The sequence below is a fragment of the Ictidomys tridecemlineatus genome, chromosome 3 (genome assembly GCF_052094955.1).
Source record: "Ictidomys tridecemlineatus isolate mIctTri1 chromosome 3, mIctTri1.hap1, whole genome shotgun sequence".
In the NCBI taxonomy this organism is placed as follows: Eukaryota; Metazoa; Chordata; class Mammalia; order Rodentia; family Sciuridae; genus Ictidomys; species Ictidomys tridecemlineatus.
The window spans coordinates 2,639,742-2,657,777 of NC_135479.1; the positions used below are offsets into that span (position 1 = coordinate 2,639,742).

General features: G+C 57.2%; 1 protein-coding gene across 2 annotated transcripts; it reads left to right on the forward strand.

The window, feature by feature from the left end:
- Positions 1-11,835: 11,835 nt before the first annotated feature.
- On the forward strand, positions 11,836-16,744 carry Cbx8 (chromobox 8). Of its 2 annotated transcripts, XM_078041505.1 has the most exons (6): positions 11,836-12,023; positions 12,119-12,253; positions 12,513-12,556; positions 12,748-12,813; positions 12,940-13,006; positions 13,444-16,744. In XM_078041505.1, the coding sequence occupies exons 1-6, from the start codon at positions 11,955-11,957 to the stop codon at positions 14,320-14,322; spliced, it is 1,260 nt and encodes a 419-aa protein (XP_077897631.1). In that variant the 5' UTR covers positions 11,836-11,954; the 3' UTR covers positions 14,323-16,744. The 2 variants fall into 2 exon arrangements, with proteins under 2 accessions (XP_077897631.1, XP_005332684.1); XM_005332627.4 differs by lacking the exon at positions 12,119-12,253 and having other exon boundaries at positions 11,839-12,023.
- Positions 16,745-18,036: the final 1,292 nt, after the last annotated feature.

Here is an 18,036-nt window from a genome sequence, read left to right on the forward strand (position 1 = left end):
CCCCCAACTCTCCAGGCCCCACTGGTGGATGACCAAGGAAAAGCCTGTGGTACTGGGTCCAGTGACCTGAGAGATGCAGTGAACTGTCCCCTGGCACACTTCCTTGTGGCCCCTTAGGTGTCCCTCTCCATGCAGTTTGAACTGCAGTGGTGTGGAACTTGCCTCTGCTTCCTAGTGTTTCCATATTGCCACCGGGAGAGCCTCACCCTCTGAAGCAACCATTTCCAGTAGCATGATGCCACCTATAGAATGTACCTGGAATTAGTCCCAGCTGCAGCTATACCATCAGCAGTGTGGAGCCTGTGGGAGAATTGCAGTTTGATCGGGCCCCCTCTAGGGTTGGGCCCAAAGAGGTAGTCTGGTCACCCAGAACTTCCTTCCGGACCCCTCCTTTTGCCATTTGGGGGTCTCTAGCTAGGTGTCCAGTGTCTCTGGGCTTGGCAGCATTGGAGAAACAGGCCAGCAGCTGGAACAAGAATCAGCTGCTCCTGCCTGGAGTCCTGCTTCCAGGATAAGCACAAACTGCAGAACTCTGCATGCTGTGTTAGTTGTGTGCATCAGGTCAGCAGCCAATGGTCAACAAGCATTTTCTAAAAGTTCTGGAATCCCAATAAACCTGCCTTAATGACACCCTGATGCATCATATGGGGAGACCAGACAGGTTGCGCTGAGACTGCCTGTTGCAGATGCTTGTTTTCACCGTGAGAAGCTGAAGTTGAGAGAGAGAGAGAGTGACTTGTCACTTCTGCAAGCCAAAGGTGGAGTGGGTCTGAAAGATACTGTATATCCCAGCAGGCATGAGTTTCTGTGTGTCAGTGTGGCTTCTGGCTCCAGGAGCCCTAGCTTGGGAACTTGTGGTGGCTGTTAGATTGACTGTTCCAGTACTTGAAATGGGCCACCGCTGACCTCAGCTAGTCTCTCTCTCTCTCTCTCTCTGGGGAACCTGCAAGAGGAATGAGCAGGGAAACTGTCAAGACTGTGAGCCCAGCTGCAGAGCTCCTGCTGCCACCAGACTCCAATAACACCAAGAGCCCTGACCATCTCCAGACCTCAGCAGTTTTCTCATGCCAAACCATGACCTGGAGCAGCAAGGAATGTCTGGCTCTCTGGGCACCTGGTCCACACCAGTGAGAGCTATCCTGACCCTCCCCTCCCCAGGCTCAGTGTCTTGGAGCAATGCAGTGCTTCTTTCTGTCTCTGCAGGTTCCTTCAACTCCTCAACTATTAGATGAAAGATTTAGGTGGAGCCCTGTCCCATGGCATAATATGGTCATCAACAAGTTACTTAAACCTCTGAACCTGTTTCTTCTGGTTTAATGTGGTTAATATGCCTCCCTCAAAAGCTGTGATGAGGAATAAAAGTGGAGTCTGGGAGGCATTCAGTGCAGAGTGTGGGGTAGAGCAGCCATCAGTCAGCGGGAGACAGCTACACCTATCCATCCAGGTGCCTGTCGGGGCTTCCACTCCAGCCAGTGTAGTAACAGGCTCCGCACTCCCCAGCCGGTTCCCCTGGTAGGTTGGTGGGTATCAGCTCCAACCTCCTGCATGATTTTCTCCAATCCTGCCTGTCTCCACCCTCTGCCCTGTGCCCTGCCCCGCTTGCTGCTACAGTTCAAGTGTTCCCCCCCCACACCCTGCCAAGCCCTTCATTCACATGCCTCTGCCCTTCACATGACATTTCCTGGAGCCTGCTCTAGAGTTGCAGCGTCCACAGCCTCAGGAGCTTCCCCCCAACCCCCAGGGGAAAGGATGCCTGAACCTGCAGAGACAGAAAGAAGCACTGCATTGCTCCAAGACACTGAGCCTGAACCCCTTTCCCTATCTTGGAGAAACTTCAGGTGCTTGTGAACCTATACTTTGGAGTCCAGTGTTCCTGGACCCATTGTACTCACATGCATATCTGTGACAGATGCCTGTCACAACAAGATGGAAGAGAACCTGCCCAATCTGGAAGTAGGACAGTGGTTTCCCAGAGAAGGACCTGATCTTGTGATTCAGGCACTTAAGAGGGTTCTCAAGTTCTGCTGAGCCCTTTCCCATACTTTGGAGGAATGGGAAGCCTTCAGAGTGACAGCCAGGGGCATTCAGGTCCGCTTACAGGTTTGGAGGACCAAAAGGTGTCAGTAGAGAAAGCAGCTTTGTCTTGTGGCTCCAAGTATCTGCCCCATCCACCTTTGTGCCCTTTCCCCGGGGTGGGGGGGCTGCCATGCCTATGATCTCTGCTCACCCCTTAGCTGTATCAGGCACCATACCCATCTGCTTGTGAGCCCTCCTCCTTTAGAAGACTCCTTTAAAACCCAGCCACTGCCTGCCTCCATGCCCACCTGAGTTTGCCCTTTCTATTTCAGCCACAGACCTGATGTGTGCAAAGTGGGCATGAAGTTTTCACCTGATAGGACTTGGGGATTGGCTCATAAAAGTTCCAGACCCCTGGGAGGGAAGCATGCCAACCCTCCCTGCCTCTCACTGGGGAGCAGCAGCGGTGACCAGAACAGAAGCCAAACATCCAGCAATTCCAGCCCTGCTGTTCTTTCAGCTGTGTGCCGGTGCCTCTTTCTCTACGGACTGCTCTGTGTTCTCCTTGGGCGGGATCCTAGCTGGCTCTGGCTCAGAAAGAGCAATTGCTCTGGCCATCCCAGGTTGGATGGTGCCCTTGCCTAGCTCTGGTGGAGGTAGGGAGGGTGAACATCCAGAGCAGCCGACTGGAGAACAAGGTCAGCTGGATACCCTCTCCTGCAGACCTAAGAAGTTTCTGGTGTAGGGAAATTGGCAACGCTCTGGCAGGGCTCTCCACTGGCTACTCTCTCCCTGTTCCTCTCTACCCCAAAAGGAACTGAGGCTCAAATTCCAGATGGTGATTGGGAGGCCTGGAATCCCAATTCCTGAAATTTTCTGGCTAGGAAAAAACTTAAGGACTTATGGGTGGCTGGAGTCTTTGCTTTGGGTTGGTTTTCCAGGGTGCCCTTTCCCAAGGGTGACCCCTCCTCCCAGGGAAGCTGGGACATCTCCCCGCCACACACACACATACACACACACACACACACACACACACACATATATATACACACACACACACCCTACTGGGAAAGAGATAACACTTCTACTTGGGACTGCACCAGTTGGGGAGGGGGTAAAGAAGTCAGGATGGAGATTGACTCCAGAACACACAGCAAAGAAAGAGGAAGGAGGCCTCCTCTGAGGACCCTAGACCACCCCACCTTCTTCCCACATCTCTTTGCACTCTCCTCCCTTCTCTCCAGAAGGGCTAGTCCTGCAGAAGGGAGTTCTTTGCCCCTTTCCCTTCCACCTGCCCCTGGTACCCTACACATCATTTCATCTCAGGACAATTCCTTCTACACCCCTGATTTTAAAAGGAAATCATGAATTCTGTTAGGCTTCTTGGTTGCAAGCCTAAGTTGTAGCCACCTCCTTCAGTAAACATAAAAGTTGTATCTTGTCAGTGGTCACCAGGTGTTCTTGTCCACAGAGGGGTGCAGGGGGGCAGAATGGATCTCCAGTCCTTTTCCCTCTTACTGTTTACCATGGGAGGGAAGATGGTGGCTTCAAAGGGGGCAAGTTCTGCAGCAAAATCCCCTGGAGCCCAGAATCACGGCAAAATGGTCCCAACATTACAATTTTGGCCCAAATTCACTTACCATATTTATTTGTGGATTTCCCCTTACACTCTTGTTCCTACTGAGAAAGATCAAGACAATTCTTAATGGATAAAAGATGTTTCTTCCCATAATGCCCCCACTACCACCCACACACCCCTTTACTCTGCTTTGAATCCAAAGACTTCTCTTGCTTTAGCTGCGGTGGAGGTGGGGAGGGTGATTCCTGAGCCAACTACCCCAGGATTCAGAACATCCAGGGCAGCCCACTGGAAAACATGTCAGCTGGATACCCTGGGAGGGATTACCATTCCGGAGCAAGGAAGTGTTCTGTTTGGAACTGTTCAAAGGGTGAGGAACTGAGTCCTTAGTGGATCCAGACACAGGTAGGGAGAGCTGATCAGTGGGCACCTCCTTGATCCTTAGCCACCCCTCCCCACCTGGTCTGCCTGCCATCCACCCAACCACAGATCCCACTGGCCCGAGACTAGGAATTCCCCACCATAGATGGGGTGATGGACAGAGGTCTTTAAGGACTCTGGCAGTGCTTCACCCTTTTCCCGTTTTGCCAAAAAGTAGCTGAATTCTAAGGCTGAAAGAAACATACGGAAACTGTGAGCATCACAGTGTGTGAACATCACATTTTGCTGCTTTAAGTTTCATCTTTTCCTGGTCCTGGACAAGAATCCCACACTCTCTGCAAAATTAGCCTTTGTTGCCTTAAGCCTGTTTTCAGGATCTCAAGGACGAACCCAAGAAAAGAAAATTAATTTCGCTTCTGATTGCTGTGTTATTCTAGATAAACCATTATTATGCAAATGAGGGAGTTGGCTCTCAGGATGAATAAGAACCGTGAGGGCAGCGGCGCAGGACAGCCCCAGATGTTTGCATAATTACTTCTGCCCCAACTTCAGGAGTGCAAAATGTCAAGGGAGGAAGTTGTGCGGGTAAATACGGTACCACGTTCCCTGAATTTGATTTCCTAGAGATCGGCTGGGGAAGCCGATCCCTGCGTCTGCCAAGAGAAGAGGCGTCCCAGCTCTCTGGCCGGGGCATCCGGGCTGGAGTTGCGGTCTGAGCCCTCTCCCAAGGGGCTGAGCCACCCCGAGGTTGGCCTTGGCGAGCAAGAGACAGCCAGATCTTGGCGGGGCGGTGGGGCGCTTGCCCCGGGACCGAGCCGTCGCTGGCCCCGCGCTTTCCGGTAGCCCCGGAACCCGAAACTCGGCTTCTGGGCGTGCGCGGAGCCGCCGCGCTCTGGCCGCTCATCCTCGACGCCAGCTGCGGCAGGTGGACCTCCGACCACACTCCCTCCAGGGAGGATGGCTCGGGGTGTCCCGAAGAAACCCCGTCCTGGGGTGTAGGGGGAGATGCGGACCTGGGTGCAGGGTGCCGGGGGTTTGGGGGTTTTGCCAGGGCCCATCCGAGGCTACAATATCGCTCCTCTCTGGCACTATCACCTTTTCTCTGTCGATTCCTGCACAGCTGCCTTCGGGTTTGCCGCCCGCCACCGCAGGTCCATCTTTGCTCACTCCTGCGGGCGGAAGGCGAGCTGGTGGATGCCTCTGCACCCCGAGGTTCCGGGGAGGCCCAGCTTCGCTTTGCGATTCCTCTAATGACCGGACAGGTTCCTGCACCTCGGTTTTTCCGACCTCTAAAAGGGGAGGCTGGACTTTGGCTCTTGGCGAGAACAACCGCTGGACTCAAAGTCACTGCTTGGAAGTAACCTGGAAGTCTCCAGTGTCCCGGCAAAAAGTCACTTCAATTTCTTCCGCTTGGGGGAGGGTAGGAAGTGAGAATGAAAGAGTCCGAGGTATCTCTGGAGTTTCCTGGGATGGGAAGAGCCTGTGTGGGGTCGAGGGGTGAGGGGGTGCGCTGCAGCGACCAACGTAGCTGAAGCGCCAGCCCTGGCGGAGCTCGGATTCAAGGGAACCAGGGAGCCGAGCGAACTCGTTGCGCGCAGGCTCTGGTGCCACGACCATCTCTCACGTCACCTCTCCTACCCCCGTTCACCCGGTGATTTCCCGTGGGAGGGTGCGTGCTTCAGGATGGGCAGGGTCACCGGGATAGGGGATCTCGCACCCACCATGCCGCACCCGCTAGGCCAAGGCTCTTTCCGTGCAGACAGAATCGGGGTCAGACTCTCCACCTAGGACACCTTGAACTACAAACTGGCGGATGGTTGAACTGTCGGGGCCAGCGCCCAAGCAGCGACAGAGTTCTCACGCCAGGCAGGGGGAGAGAAGGCTTCTGATTATGCCTTTGTCTAGGATAAAGCTCCAAGGCTCTGACCCGTGTAGACCGCCGCTTGTGTGTTTGTGTGTGTGTGTGTGGCGGGCGAGGGGTGGGGCTCCGTCGCCACACCCCGCCACCCTGCCCGCTTTTCTCCTCCTAGGGTCCAGACCTAGGCTGGGCGTTGCCACCTCTAGTACGTCCCGTCGGAGTCCTTTCTCCTCAGGAGGTAGGGACGGAACGACCGGGCTCATCCGCCCCTACACCCTTCCCAGGGCGGGGTCGGGGGAGCGGCCGTTATTTCTACAGGAAGTCTTCCCCTGAGTCCGGAGGGCGCCTCTGGACTCCCGGGGCGGGCTTTCACGACCCACACCAGGCGCGCTTCCCGGGAAGAGTTGGGGAGGGGTCCACTTCTCCGCGCGCATGCGTGCCGGGCCAGCCGCTGTGCGCGTGCTCCAGGCGCACAGTACTCCCGGCGCACAGTACCCGCTGCGCTCTGGGTCTCCGCGCTCCCGGTGGCCGCGCGCGTTTCCTCGAGTAGCCCACCTGGCCGTAAACGCCCCGGGTAGACGCCTAAGGAGCGAGTCTTAACTGTGACTAAATTGGTTTCTCACGGAAGGTGGGTGTGCCTTGAGCTCCCTCTCTGTGGGTGTCCCCGTAGAGAAGTAGGAACAGTCTCTGCTGACACTAGGTTCCCTGGGGAAAATCACCTAAATCAGAACCGCCGGATCCTATTAGCCTGTTCTGGACCCAGAATGTCAATAACAGCAGCCATAGAAAGATGATTTTACGGGGCATTCGCCTGCGCCGGACAGCGTGAAAGTGCTTAGAGGATCTCACCTCTCCCGCGGATCATGGGATCCTGATGGTTAAACCTAAGGCGCCATACCGCCCCCCCGCCCCCCACCAAAGTGATAGAAGGCAAAGCACAGAGAGGGAATTTGCAGAAGGGCACACAGCTAGCAAGTGAATTTGAACCCAAACAGCCTGGCCCCAAAGCTGGGTTTTGCTACCATACTGTAAAATAAAATCAAATATTCCCAGCAACACTCAGCCTCCAGGTGTGTGGATTGGGCTCTGAGAACACTTTCCCTTTTTTATTCCAGTCCCATCACTTCTGCTGAGGGCTCTGCTACAGGCACTGCTCTGCCAGTTCCACAAGGTTTCCATCCGTCCTTTCTTACTTTAAATTCCTTCCTCAAGCGAGAGGGGACTCCAGAGGGTCTTTAGACTGCTGTGGCCTATGAGATACTCCATCTTAGGATTTTTCAGGCAGAACTGCTGCTGTGTGCACCTGAGCAAGTTACTTGACCTCACTGTTCCTTCCTTTCATCTATTAAATGGGGATAAGAGAGGTGATTCTTCCTGATTGCTGTGACTTAAGTAGTGCCGGCGCTAAATGCAAGGAAGTGCTGGTAGATGTTACTGAACTTTTCCTTCCTCTAGGGACAGGGTGGGGCCTTGATCTGGGTTTCTGTAGTCTAAGGGAGCAGAAAGCAAAGACCCAGAGGCTCCCAGTGTGCGGACCCTTGGGGACTACTGTAAAGTGGTCAACCCTTCTCACTCTTCCTCCTGGCTTGCCCTTCCCTAGCAGGCAGGATGTGGCCGTCTAAGAGGGAGGACTAAGTGGAACAGGAAAGGAGAGCTATTCTGGCTTCTCTAACAACTAGAGGTTGGAGCCCCGGCCTGAAGCCCCCACAGCCTCCCTTCTAATCACCCACCAGCCTGTCCAGGCCCTGCCTTCAGAACCTTGTCCAGGGTGTTGGGTGATCCTTGCTGCATTCCCGCAGCGGACCCGTTGCGGGCAGGCGCCAGGTAGGCAAGCTGGATGCCTCCCCTTACCCCCCCACCCCCTCACCCCACCCCCTGGGCTGGACCTCCGAAGGTAAGCCACTGGCCACCACTGCCGTTCACGCGGCCACACCTTGGAGGCGACCGCGCTCACTTTTGGCCTCCCGCTGGCCTGCTAGAGGCAAACGGTGGGGTTCCAAATCCTCCCGCGTCTGAGGCCAAGACTGGGCAGGTCCGACGCCCGCCAAGCCGCGAAGTTGAAATGCTCCCAAAGAACGAGCCGAGGCCCGGCCTCAGCCTCCAGCTAGAGGACGCGCTGGGGCTTGCCGCTCTGGCTGGCGACCCAAGAGCGGAGCGCCCCACCCGGCCGGCCCGCCCCTCACCTGCACCACTCCAGCCTCCGGACTCCTTCACCGAAGGCTGAGTCCGTGGGCGGCAGGCACTGGGAGGCCTAAGAGGGAACCTAGACGCTGTGCGACCTTCTGCAGGTTCTGCGGTGTAAAGTCGGGGCTCCGAGTTGGGTCCTGGCACTGGGTTCCTGGCTAGGGCCCGGCGATCCTGCGGGTTCCCTCCAGCAGGTTAGAGGCTCTTTTTCGAGAAGGGCATTGGGTCCAGTGCCCAGGTCATCACAGAAGTGAGGACTAGGACAGAGAGACTTGGGGTTCTGGAAGCAGGTGTCTCCACGCTGCTGGAGCCTGCATTTCCCTAAACAAAGAAACAGAGCAGATCATCCGGGAGGGGGTGCAGGCTGTTAAGAGAACCACCGACAATTTCCTTCATAAAAATACGATCTAAGAGCATTTGATTTCCACTTTCACTCCACCCTCCACTCCCCCACCCATAACACAAGCACTGTCTCCAAAGACACTCAAATTGCAGCCATATGGGGCTAAAGTAATAGGAAGCAGTTACCTTATTTACTGCAGAGGCTGCGCATGCCAACCTGGGCGCTGCATTATTGGACTCCCAGAAGTGGGATTAAAAGCTGCGGTACTTTGAAAGTTTGTTTTGTGGTAGGTGCACGTGGGAAAAGAAATTATCTAACTTGGAAAAAGCAGTTCTGTGGAAGAAAGAAGAGAGGTGAGAACTAAGTCAGTAGGGGAAGGAGAGGGTTCAGTAAGAAAGGTGGGGAGTGGGAATACTCCTTCCAGTGGTTCCTGGGGCAGTGCCACCAGCTGACCAGTCTCAAAGGACCAGAGTGAGGGTGCTACCACTCTTATGTTAGCGCCCTCTCCCGGCACCCATAGGTGTCCTCCCCTTCCTACCTAGCTCTGGGTCTTGTGGGACTGCAGACCCACTTCTCAGACCCCCCCACCTCTCTCTTTCTCTCCAAACTGTCCAGGGGTGTGAAGCTGCCCAGTGACCTATTTTCACACCTCCTTCAACCCTGCTGTTTCTGGGCAGCAGGAGGCAGGGTGTGCCAGGCAAGGCTGAAACAACCAGAGTCATTTCTCTGGAGGACAGAGAACTACTGCTACCAACAGGAGTCAGACTCCCCCAAGCCTCAGATTATTCTGTATTGCTGGTTTTCTTTTGAGCAGAATTCCACCTTTGACTTGGGCTTAGCATGAATCCTCGAAGTTTGCAAACTCAGACACCTCCCAAGTGCTAATTTTGTTGACAGAAAGCTATTTGGAAAGAATCATCATCAAAAAGACTGTTGGAAAAATGGGGCCAGGAAGCAGAAACCACCAGTACCCCTCCATAGAAGAGGACCCTAGCCAGCAACACCAGGGGTTTCCTTCTCACAGCAGAGCTTCAGGGGTATTTAGCAAAGAAGGAAAAATGAGAGAGAAGGAGGGGGTCATGTAAGGAAGAAAGGAGCACAGAAAAAGAGGAGAGCTTGTTTCTTTTTCAGTGTGAAACTGAAACTATTCACCAACCTCTGCATGCCTCATCACGGTGTCCTTATAGGCACCCAAGGCAAGCACAACTACAGAAACCCTATCTGAAGGGAAACCATCACTTTTCTCCGGCTCAGGCGAGCTTCCCAAGGGTGTGGGGAGGGTAGGGCAGGAGGGTCTGGTCTTGGGCCCCTGGGGCAGGCTTCCTCCCTCTGGCTCCAAGGTGGCCCTGTAGCCCGAGAAGAATGATGCAGGGCGCAGGGCTGCGAGTGGCCGGCAGCCTTTGGCAGCCGTCGCCGGGGGCGGGCAGCGACTCCAAGAGGGGCAGGCGCGGCGAGCAGAGAGACCCAGGCCCAGGGCATAGGGTGGGCTTTCTCTGGGCGGGGAAACCAGACACTTATAGGCGGCTGAGGCCAACTTTATTTTTACTGCCCAAACTGTTGGAAAGTATTTAAGCTTAAACAGAAACAGCTGTATCGCTGGCACCGTCCGACGAAACTATTTGTTACCGGGAATGACTTTTTATGATTAAGGACGCAACCGTCGGCGGCCTCTCATAGGCGGCGGGTGCGGGTCGCCAGGGCGATCCGGGCGTCGACGGTCGCCCTGTTCGTTGAGACGGGACAACCGTAGAGATGGGACTGCAGGCTAGCGCCCACCTTGTAAAGTCTGAGAGCAAGGCCAAAAACTGGAACCCTTCTTTCCAAGGGCGAGAGGACTGGGAGGGAGGGCGGGCCCGACGCTGTCTGCCTCGCGGCCCGCGTAGGACCGCCGCGCCCGCGCCGTGCACCTCGCTGCCGACACGAGGCCAGCTTTCCGCCTGGGCTTCCTGCCCTTGAAGCCAGACTACTTGGCTCGCTTCTCTTCTCTATCGTTCTTTCCCTTTTCCCTTCCCTTCATCCCACCCCATTCCATCCCTGGCCAAGGGAATCCGCTTCCAGTCAAGAAGATCATCGGTGTTTTAACTAAATCGTGGGTTCCGGAGGGCGGGAATTGTGATCTGGAGCTTAGGTGATAAGAGAAAAGGGTGGGAGGTCGCTGGGTCCCGACTGCGGCTGCAGTTTCCGCTGCTGCCCTCCAACCCCTGCCACTGGTCACCGAGAGCTGTGCATATGCATGCAGCTGAGGCGTTCGCGGCCCGGTCTCGCCTCCTTTCCAGACCCGCCATCTTCAGAGACCCTCTTGCCAAGCCGGCACTGGACCCTGCGACGCCCCTAATGTCGCGATGTAGTCATTTATGGCCGGGTATCAGTCAACGCACGTCTGGAAGAGTGGTGGACAGGAAGTTGGCGGGCCGGGTGCCCTAGTCTGTAGGAGGCCCGAGGAGTCCCCGTCCACGCACCCCAAAATTAGCCAAGCTCCAGACTCTGACCCATGGTCGTCCACGCCCTTAACAAACCCAGGCCAAGTCAGGGGCGGCCGCGGCCTGGAAGGGGAGGACAGCACCCGCTAGGGACAGGAGCAAGTGGCTCCCGGCTCGGGGATGGTCGGGGGAGAGCGGGCGCACGACGTCCCCGTCCCCGCTGTCCCGGGACGTGGGAGGGCTCGAATGGGAGCGCCCAGCCTCCACCCGGTCTGCGTTGGGCTTCGGAGCCGAGCAAGCATTCGGACAAGCCCCCGGGGTGGGTGCGGGCAGCTCTGGGAGACAGGAGACCGAGGCGCAGGCACAGCGGTTCGTTAGCGGGATGGGGCTGGCGACGGCGGGGGGGCGTTGCCATAGAGACCGAGGGTCGGTGTGTGGCGGGGGAGGGGGCTGGCAGTGGGGAGCAGCCGGGGCACTCGCCGGGACCCGGGATTCGGGCGCGGCTCTCAGCGTCCCAGCACCTGTGCATTGTGCATTGTGCAGCTCGGCAGCGGGGGAGGGGACAGCGCGAGTCCCGGGCGCTGGAGGTGGGGCGGGCCGGGGTCTGCCGAGGGGGAGGGGCCTGTCTGAAGCCGCCGCGAAGGTCCCAGCGAGAGCTGTGGGGGACGCCAAGCACCGGAGAGACAACTTGGTGGCGGGGGAGGGGGCTCGGGTGAGGACAGAGGGCAGCCAGACCCCCTCTCCAGCTCCACAGACTGACAGAGGTAGAGCCCGCCCTCTCGTGGCGTCACTTCCGCCGGCGGCCCCCTCCTCCGCGCTCGGCCTCTGGAGTGGTTTCAGACTCCTCCCCCTGGCGATTGGAACGCGGGTCACGTAGCAACGCGGGGGAGACAGGGAGAGGGGCGTGGCCCTGAGCTCGCCCAATCAGCGCGCGAGGAGCAGACTTCAGCCGTTCGGCTTTAGCAACGTCGTTAGCAACACGTGGGGCGGGAGGAAGCGAGGGGCGGGGTAGGAGGGAGAGGAGCGCGGCGGCGCGGGCGGGGGGCCGCAGGAGGGAGCGAGCGCGGGGAGGGAGGAGAACTGACGTCAGCGGGAGAGTATTATGGTCTGTCGTGCGCTGGCTGCTGCTTTTCTGCTCCTGGAAGCGGCCGAGGGGGGAAGCGGCGAGTCAACATGGAGCTTTCGGCGGTGGGGGAGCGGGTGTTCGCGGCCGAAGCCCTCCTGAAGCGGCGCATACGGAAAGTAGGTGCCCTGGGCCTCAGGCCTCGGCGCGGCCGGGCCCTCCCCTTCGGGCCCTGGTTCCCTCCCCCTGCTGCAGGCAGCTTCCCTTCCCCCAGGTCCCAGCAGCGGCTGCGGCCGTGGCGGCGGCGGCGGCGGCGGCGGCGGCAGCAGCAGCAGCAGCAGCAGCAGCAGTAGTAGCAGCAGTAGTGGTGGCGGCAGCAGCAGCAGCAGCAGCAGCAGCAGCAGCAGCCGTCAGCAGCTCTGAGCCTTAGTGCTCTCCTTAGACTTGCAGCGATGCACAGATTGCATGGGTGGGGGGCGGGGTGGGGAATGAATGCCGGTGCATTCACTTAGTGCAGCGTTTCTTGCAGGGGTGATGCAGCGGGCGCGTGCCTTTGGCTGTGGGGTTTTGAGCATTCATTTGGTGCATGCATTTTCGTATGTATTTCTTGTGTCCTCGTCATGCATTCCTCCCCATGCACACGTACATTTTCCCGTTTGCATCCGCAGGGACGCATGGAATACCTCGTGAAATGGAAGGGCTGGTCACAGAAGTAAGTAGGTTATATGTAATTCTCACACCCAGACTGTAATTCGGGAGGTTTCTTTCTTCCTCTTTTCCCCATTACTTTAAGATACAATGCAAGGCAACAAGAAAAGTTACACACACACACACACACACACGCCCTCTGCTCTCTTTCTTTGCTCCGGGGACTGACGCCCACTTCTTCCTGATTCCTTTTAGGTACAGCACATGGGAGCCAGAAGAAAACATCCTGGATGCTCGTCTGCTTGCAGCCTTTGAGGAAAGGTACAGACCCTCCTAAACTCCCTCTACTCACTTGGAAAGATGCAGGGTTGCCCCTCTTCAGCCTGCACTGGAGCCTCACTTGGTTTCTTTACTCACACACCCCTTCTCCCTCCTTCCTTTCTCTAGGGAACGAGAGATGGAGCTCTATGGGCCCAAAAAACGGGGACCCAAACCCAAAACCTTTCTCCTCAAGGTAGGATGGCAGTATCCAGGGATGGGTGCAGTGATGTGGAGTCTGTGCAGAGGGGGTGGGTCTGAGGGCTTGTGAAGCAAAGGGGTGTCCTCATACAGGAAAATTTGTAATGTGGGAGGGAATCCCCTGACAGCTAATTCAGTGGGCAGCACCAATGGGTGTCCAGGGGAGGGATTTAACCATACAAGAATGCCTTTGTGCTCCCCCCCAGCCATCCCAATGAATATATAATGAAATATAAGAAGTGTGCTGGCTACAAATGGCTGCTTCCAGACAAATTCTTTCCCATTCCCTGAGACTGCCACCACAAGCCCCACTTCCTCCCCACCCATACAGAACTTCCCAGGAATCAGAGGGTGAAGCTGGGAGGTGAGGCTGGAGGAGCCTGGGTGTGGGTGAGGCCCCTCTTCCCTCTTGACACCACCTTTTCTCTGCAGGCCCAGGCTAAGGCCAAGGCCAAAACTTATGAGTTCAGAAGTGACTCTGCCCGGGGCATCCGGATCCCCTACCCTGGCCGTTCACCCCAGGACTTGGCTTCCACTTCCCGGGCCCGAGAGGGCCTTCGGAACATGGGTCTGTCCCCACCAGGGAGCAGCAGCAGCACCAGCAGCACCTGCCGAGCAGAACCCCCTCGGGACCGGGAGAGGGAGAGGGATCGAGAGCGTGAAAGGGAACGAGAACGGGGCACCAGCCGAGTTGAAGACAAGCCCAGCTCACCAGGGGACAGCTCCAAAAAGCGAGGCCCCAAGCCCAGAAAGGAGCTCCTGGACCCTTCACAGAGGCCCTTGGGAGAATCCAGCGATGGTGGCCTTGGAGATTACCTCAAGGGCAGGAAGCTGGACGACACCCCTTCTGGGGCAGGAAAGTTCCCAGCTGGACATAGCGTGATCCAGCTGGCCCGGAGGCAGGACTCGGACCTGGTGCAGTGCGGTGTGACCAGTCCTAACTCAGCAGAGGCCATGGGCAAGCTGGCTGTGGACACCTTCCCTGCCAGGGTCATAAAACACAGGGCTGCCTTCCTGGAGGCCAAAGGTCAGGGTGCCCTGGACCCTGGTGGCTCCAGGGTCCGGCATGGCTCAGGCACCCCAGGCTCTGTGGGTAGCCTGTATCGGGACATGGGGGCCCAGGGGGGTAGACCCTCCCTCATTGCCAGGATCCCAGTGGCCAGAATCCTGGGGGACCCGGAGGAAGAATCCTGGAGCCCCTCCCTGACTAACCTGGAGAAGGTGGTGGTCACTGATGTGACCTCAAACTTTTTAACTGTCACCATTAAGGAAAGTAACACGGACCAAGGCTTTTTTAAAGAGAAAAGATGAATTACCGGGTGGGAGAGCCCGGACAAGCAGGCGAGTGGGCGCAGACTTGGCATAGTGCTTTTGATTTCTGAGTGGGATGTGGCCTTCTGGCTGGTCCTGTCCCTGACTTCACACCTCTTCAGCCCCTTTCATTCTTCCTTCCTCCCCCTCAGTTTTGGTTGGAAAATTATCTCTAGAGTTATATTTTCTATTAGATGTAAATATGTTATTTAAGAAAAATATCTAAATATATATATTTCAACTCTTGAAGTTGTTTTATTTAAACAGGAGAAAGAGTGTGGTTTGGTGGGACATACAGGCTGAGTTTGGACTGGAGGGGGTCCCTTACCCCCGACCCCAGGCTCTAGGGAAGTTGGGGCCTGTGCACCGGGTTTCTGAGGTGCCTGGAGGAACTCAGCCTGCCCACCTCACCCCTCCTCCTTTCTCCACATTCCCAGTGCCAGACTCCTGGCACCGAGGCAGGGCCGGGATTTTTTCTCTTTCCCCATTGGCCAGCCAGACTAACAAAAGGTTGGCTCCCCAATCAGAAAAAGGGGGGTGGGGTCAGTCTGGGTTTTCTTTTTTCTATTTTTTTTTTTTTTAAGATTAAGAAGTCTATTAGGGGGGAAAAAGTATTAACTTGAATAACATTTTTTGTGTGTGATGTTGAAGGCAGAAAGTCGCGGGTGGGTGGGGAGCAGTTCCCCCCCAGGACCACACCAGGAAATGCACTTTATGGGAGGTGTGTGCGCTATACACGCAGATCGTGTGTATGTCTTGTGGATAAACTCTCCCCGTTCCCTCCATTCCTTAACTTACTCCACAGAGAGAAAAGAAATCCAACGAATCTGTTTACATTCCCGAAATGCCAGGATAAATTGGGAGGATTGCGTGTCCGTGCCCAGAGCTCCAGACGGTTGTTTTACAAGAAAAGTGTTCGGGTGGACTTTTCCTTTGCGCGTCCTCTAGCCTCGCCAGAAGAGACGGTGGCCCCACCTCCCAGGAAGACTTGGACAAGGCTCCCTCCCTCGGGGAGGGCGGGCCCAGCTCTCCGAGGGACGCTCGGCGGGGCTGGCCACCCTGCGGGACCCGCGGCGGGAGCGCTGGGAGAGGGCAGCGCACCCAGGCCTTGCCGCGCCGCACTGGGCGGTCCGGGCGGGCCCGGTCGGGGTCGCCCGGGCGTAGGACTGGCGGCCCCGCGCGCCCAGGGGAAGGAGGGGCCAGGCGGAGTTTTCGTCCAGGAACGCGCATCAGAACTTTTGCCCCCCCCCCCTCCTCTTAAGAGCAAAAGCTGTAATTTATAGGCCTTTTTGGTTCGCGGAGTGTTCTCTCTGTGAACTCGACATTCAAACTCCGCCAAAGGGGGAGGAGGAGCGAGAGTTGGGAGTGCTGGGGGCCGCGGCGGGGGAGGCGGTGGCGACGCCGGTCCCGCGACACCCCCGCCTAGGCAGACTCCCGACCGCGCTGCGCGCGGGGGGCGCAAAACGTGCGCCCCTTTTTGACTCAAAAGCACAAACTTGACACCCCCCTCCCCACCTCCCGCCTCACCTCCGTCCCTTCTAGCACTGATCCTGCAGCCTCTCCGCCCTCCCTGCCCTTAAAGGGCCAGCGAAGCTCTAACTTTCACGCTCGTCGAGGGAGGGCACCGGGGCCTTGAGCGCGGGACGAAGCACAGATTGGGGCGATGGAGAACTGGGCTGCGGGAGCTTCGCGATGGGGTGTGTGGAGGGACCCCAGACTTGTCCTCCTCTCGGCCCTGGCCCTCCCTCCCGCTTCTCAGCCTCTCTCCCCTCCAGACTTTCTTGCCTTTAAAGAGGAGAGAAAAAGAGGGAAACGGTGTACTACGTGATTTTGTTTTTGAATATCAAATTGCGCCTAAAGAGAAACTCCCGGAATGGGGATTTTTATCTGTTCACATTTGTAAAACTGGTATTTTAGACTTTGTATAAAGAAGCGCCATTGACCAAGTGTGTTTATTTGAATGTCGACGCTATTTTCAGATAAAACTTCATTGAAGGGGCACGTCGGTTACCGAGTGGACCAAAACTCTGGGGACTTGTGTCTTTACCTGGCAGCGCCTTCCCTTCTCCTGTCATTCCTGGGCCGACTTTGACTTTGGCCTTCCTCTGGCTAGCCTGGTTCTGCCCACCGTCCCCTCGTCCTGTCATCTCCGTCCATCACGGTCGTGTGTGTCTCCTTCGCTCGCTCGTTCTTGAGACGCTGACCCGGGGGGTGGGTGGGCAGGGCCTGAGGGCCATGGCTGGGAGTCTGCAACCGCGTGGGTTGTACGCGTGTTGGACTTATTTAATTCTCAGATTTGTACAAATCTCGAATCGATTTCCGCCTCAACGCGAGTGAAGCTTCGGTACCTTTCTTCTTTGGTTGTGAATGTCTGTATCCAATACCGCTTTTTACGTGTTTAAATATATACTTTGTAAATAGACACACGTCTTGGTTTTATTATTTTAATTTTTTTTTCTCTAAACAGGGTGAAGAAGCTGCTGGAAAGGGATGACTTGTGCCTCCTCTCACCCCAGGTCTCACCTTCCTCCCCTTCCGCCTGGGAAGAGACCGGGTCCCCGCGAAAGCCCTTCCCCAACGAGGGCACCCCCACTTAGGGGGGCTGGGCTTGGGAGGGAGCCGGGTATGACTTTCTTCTGCCTCCCCGGGGGGCTTCTGGCTTTCCTGGCCTACCGATTACACTTCTTTGGGACCAGGGCAGAAGTCGGGGACCTCGGGAGGATGCACCACGCCACCTTGGGGTTCCCTTTTTCTGGCGGGGCTTCCCCCTTCGCGGCTCACCCCCAGGTCCGACGTCGCTGTTCTCCGAGTCCCAGGTGCTTGGTAGCCTTGCCCCTAGCCTCCCCGGCTTGCTCCCTAATACCGAGGGACCCGTGTCCCAGTCCCACCCAGTCTCAACAGAGCTCCCCGAAATGCAGAGCCTCGCGCCTATTGATTGAGGAATTGAATCCGCGGGCATTGCTAGGCAACTGCCTGCTCGGAGCCGGCGCAGAGCGAGCTGATGTGATTAGTGAACACCGAGCCGCTGCGCCGCGGCCGCGCGCCCTCCCGGTCCCCACTGCCTCTTCGCCCCTGGTCTTCTCGCCGGCGGACACCCCAGGGCTGAGCCAGGGACCGTCGAGAGAAGGAAGATTGACGGGTACCGGTCGGGAGTGTTCCGGTCTTTCCGGGCAGCCGACCGAGCAGGGGGGCGGGGTCGTGAAGCCGGCACCGAGGAGCCCCCTCCGGTTCCCCAAAGAGGCCATTGCATTGAACCTAGTTCCCCCTCTAAAGTCCTCCGCAGACGTCACCCCGCCAAGAAGCCATGAACCCGAACCCCGAGCACAAGCCGAGCCCGAGGGGCGGGCGTGAGCACCGTCATGTCTTTGGCCACTGGCGGATCCCTCTTCACCTGCCTCCCCCATCTCCTAGGGTTCAAGAAGCGCCCTGACGCCAGAGGTCGCTGAGCGTTGAGTGCCCTTCCTGTGTAAGCAGACTGCGCCCAGGGACCCAGCGGCCCAAAGTCTGCGCCTGGGCTGGGCAGGCTCTGTCCTGGGCTCTTTGGCGGGCGAGGGAAATCAAGGAGCCAAGAGGACGAGTGAGTGGGGTGGCCCGGCAACACAGGGCCTGCCGCCCCGCCCGCCGCCGCGACGCCGGCTCTTTCTGGAGTCCTCTGCTAGGGAAACGCCAAGGCGCCGACCCTACCCTTTCTTTCAGTTCGCTGGCCACCTTCAC

Bases quoted from the DNA above. Each gene is read 5' to 3' on its own strand.
- Cbx8 (XM_078041505.1), top strand. From the start codon at position 11,955: ATGGAGCTTTCGGCGGTGGGGGAGCGGGTGTTCGCGGCCGAAGCCCTC. The intron at 12,254-12,512 runs GTCAGCAGCTCT...TTGCATCCGCAG, and splicing joins CAGCAGCAGCAGCAGCAGCC to GGACGCATGGAATACCTCGT. The intron at 12,814-12,939 runs GTACAGACCCTC...TCCTTTCTCTAG, and splicing joins CTTGCAGCCTTTGAGGAAAG to GGAACGAGAGATGGAGCTCT.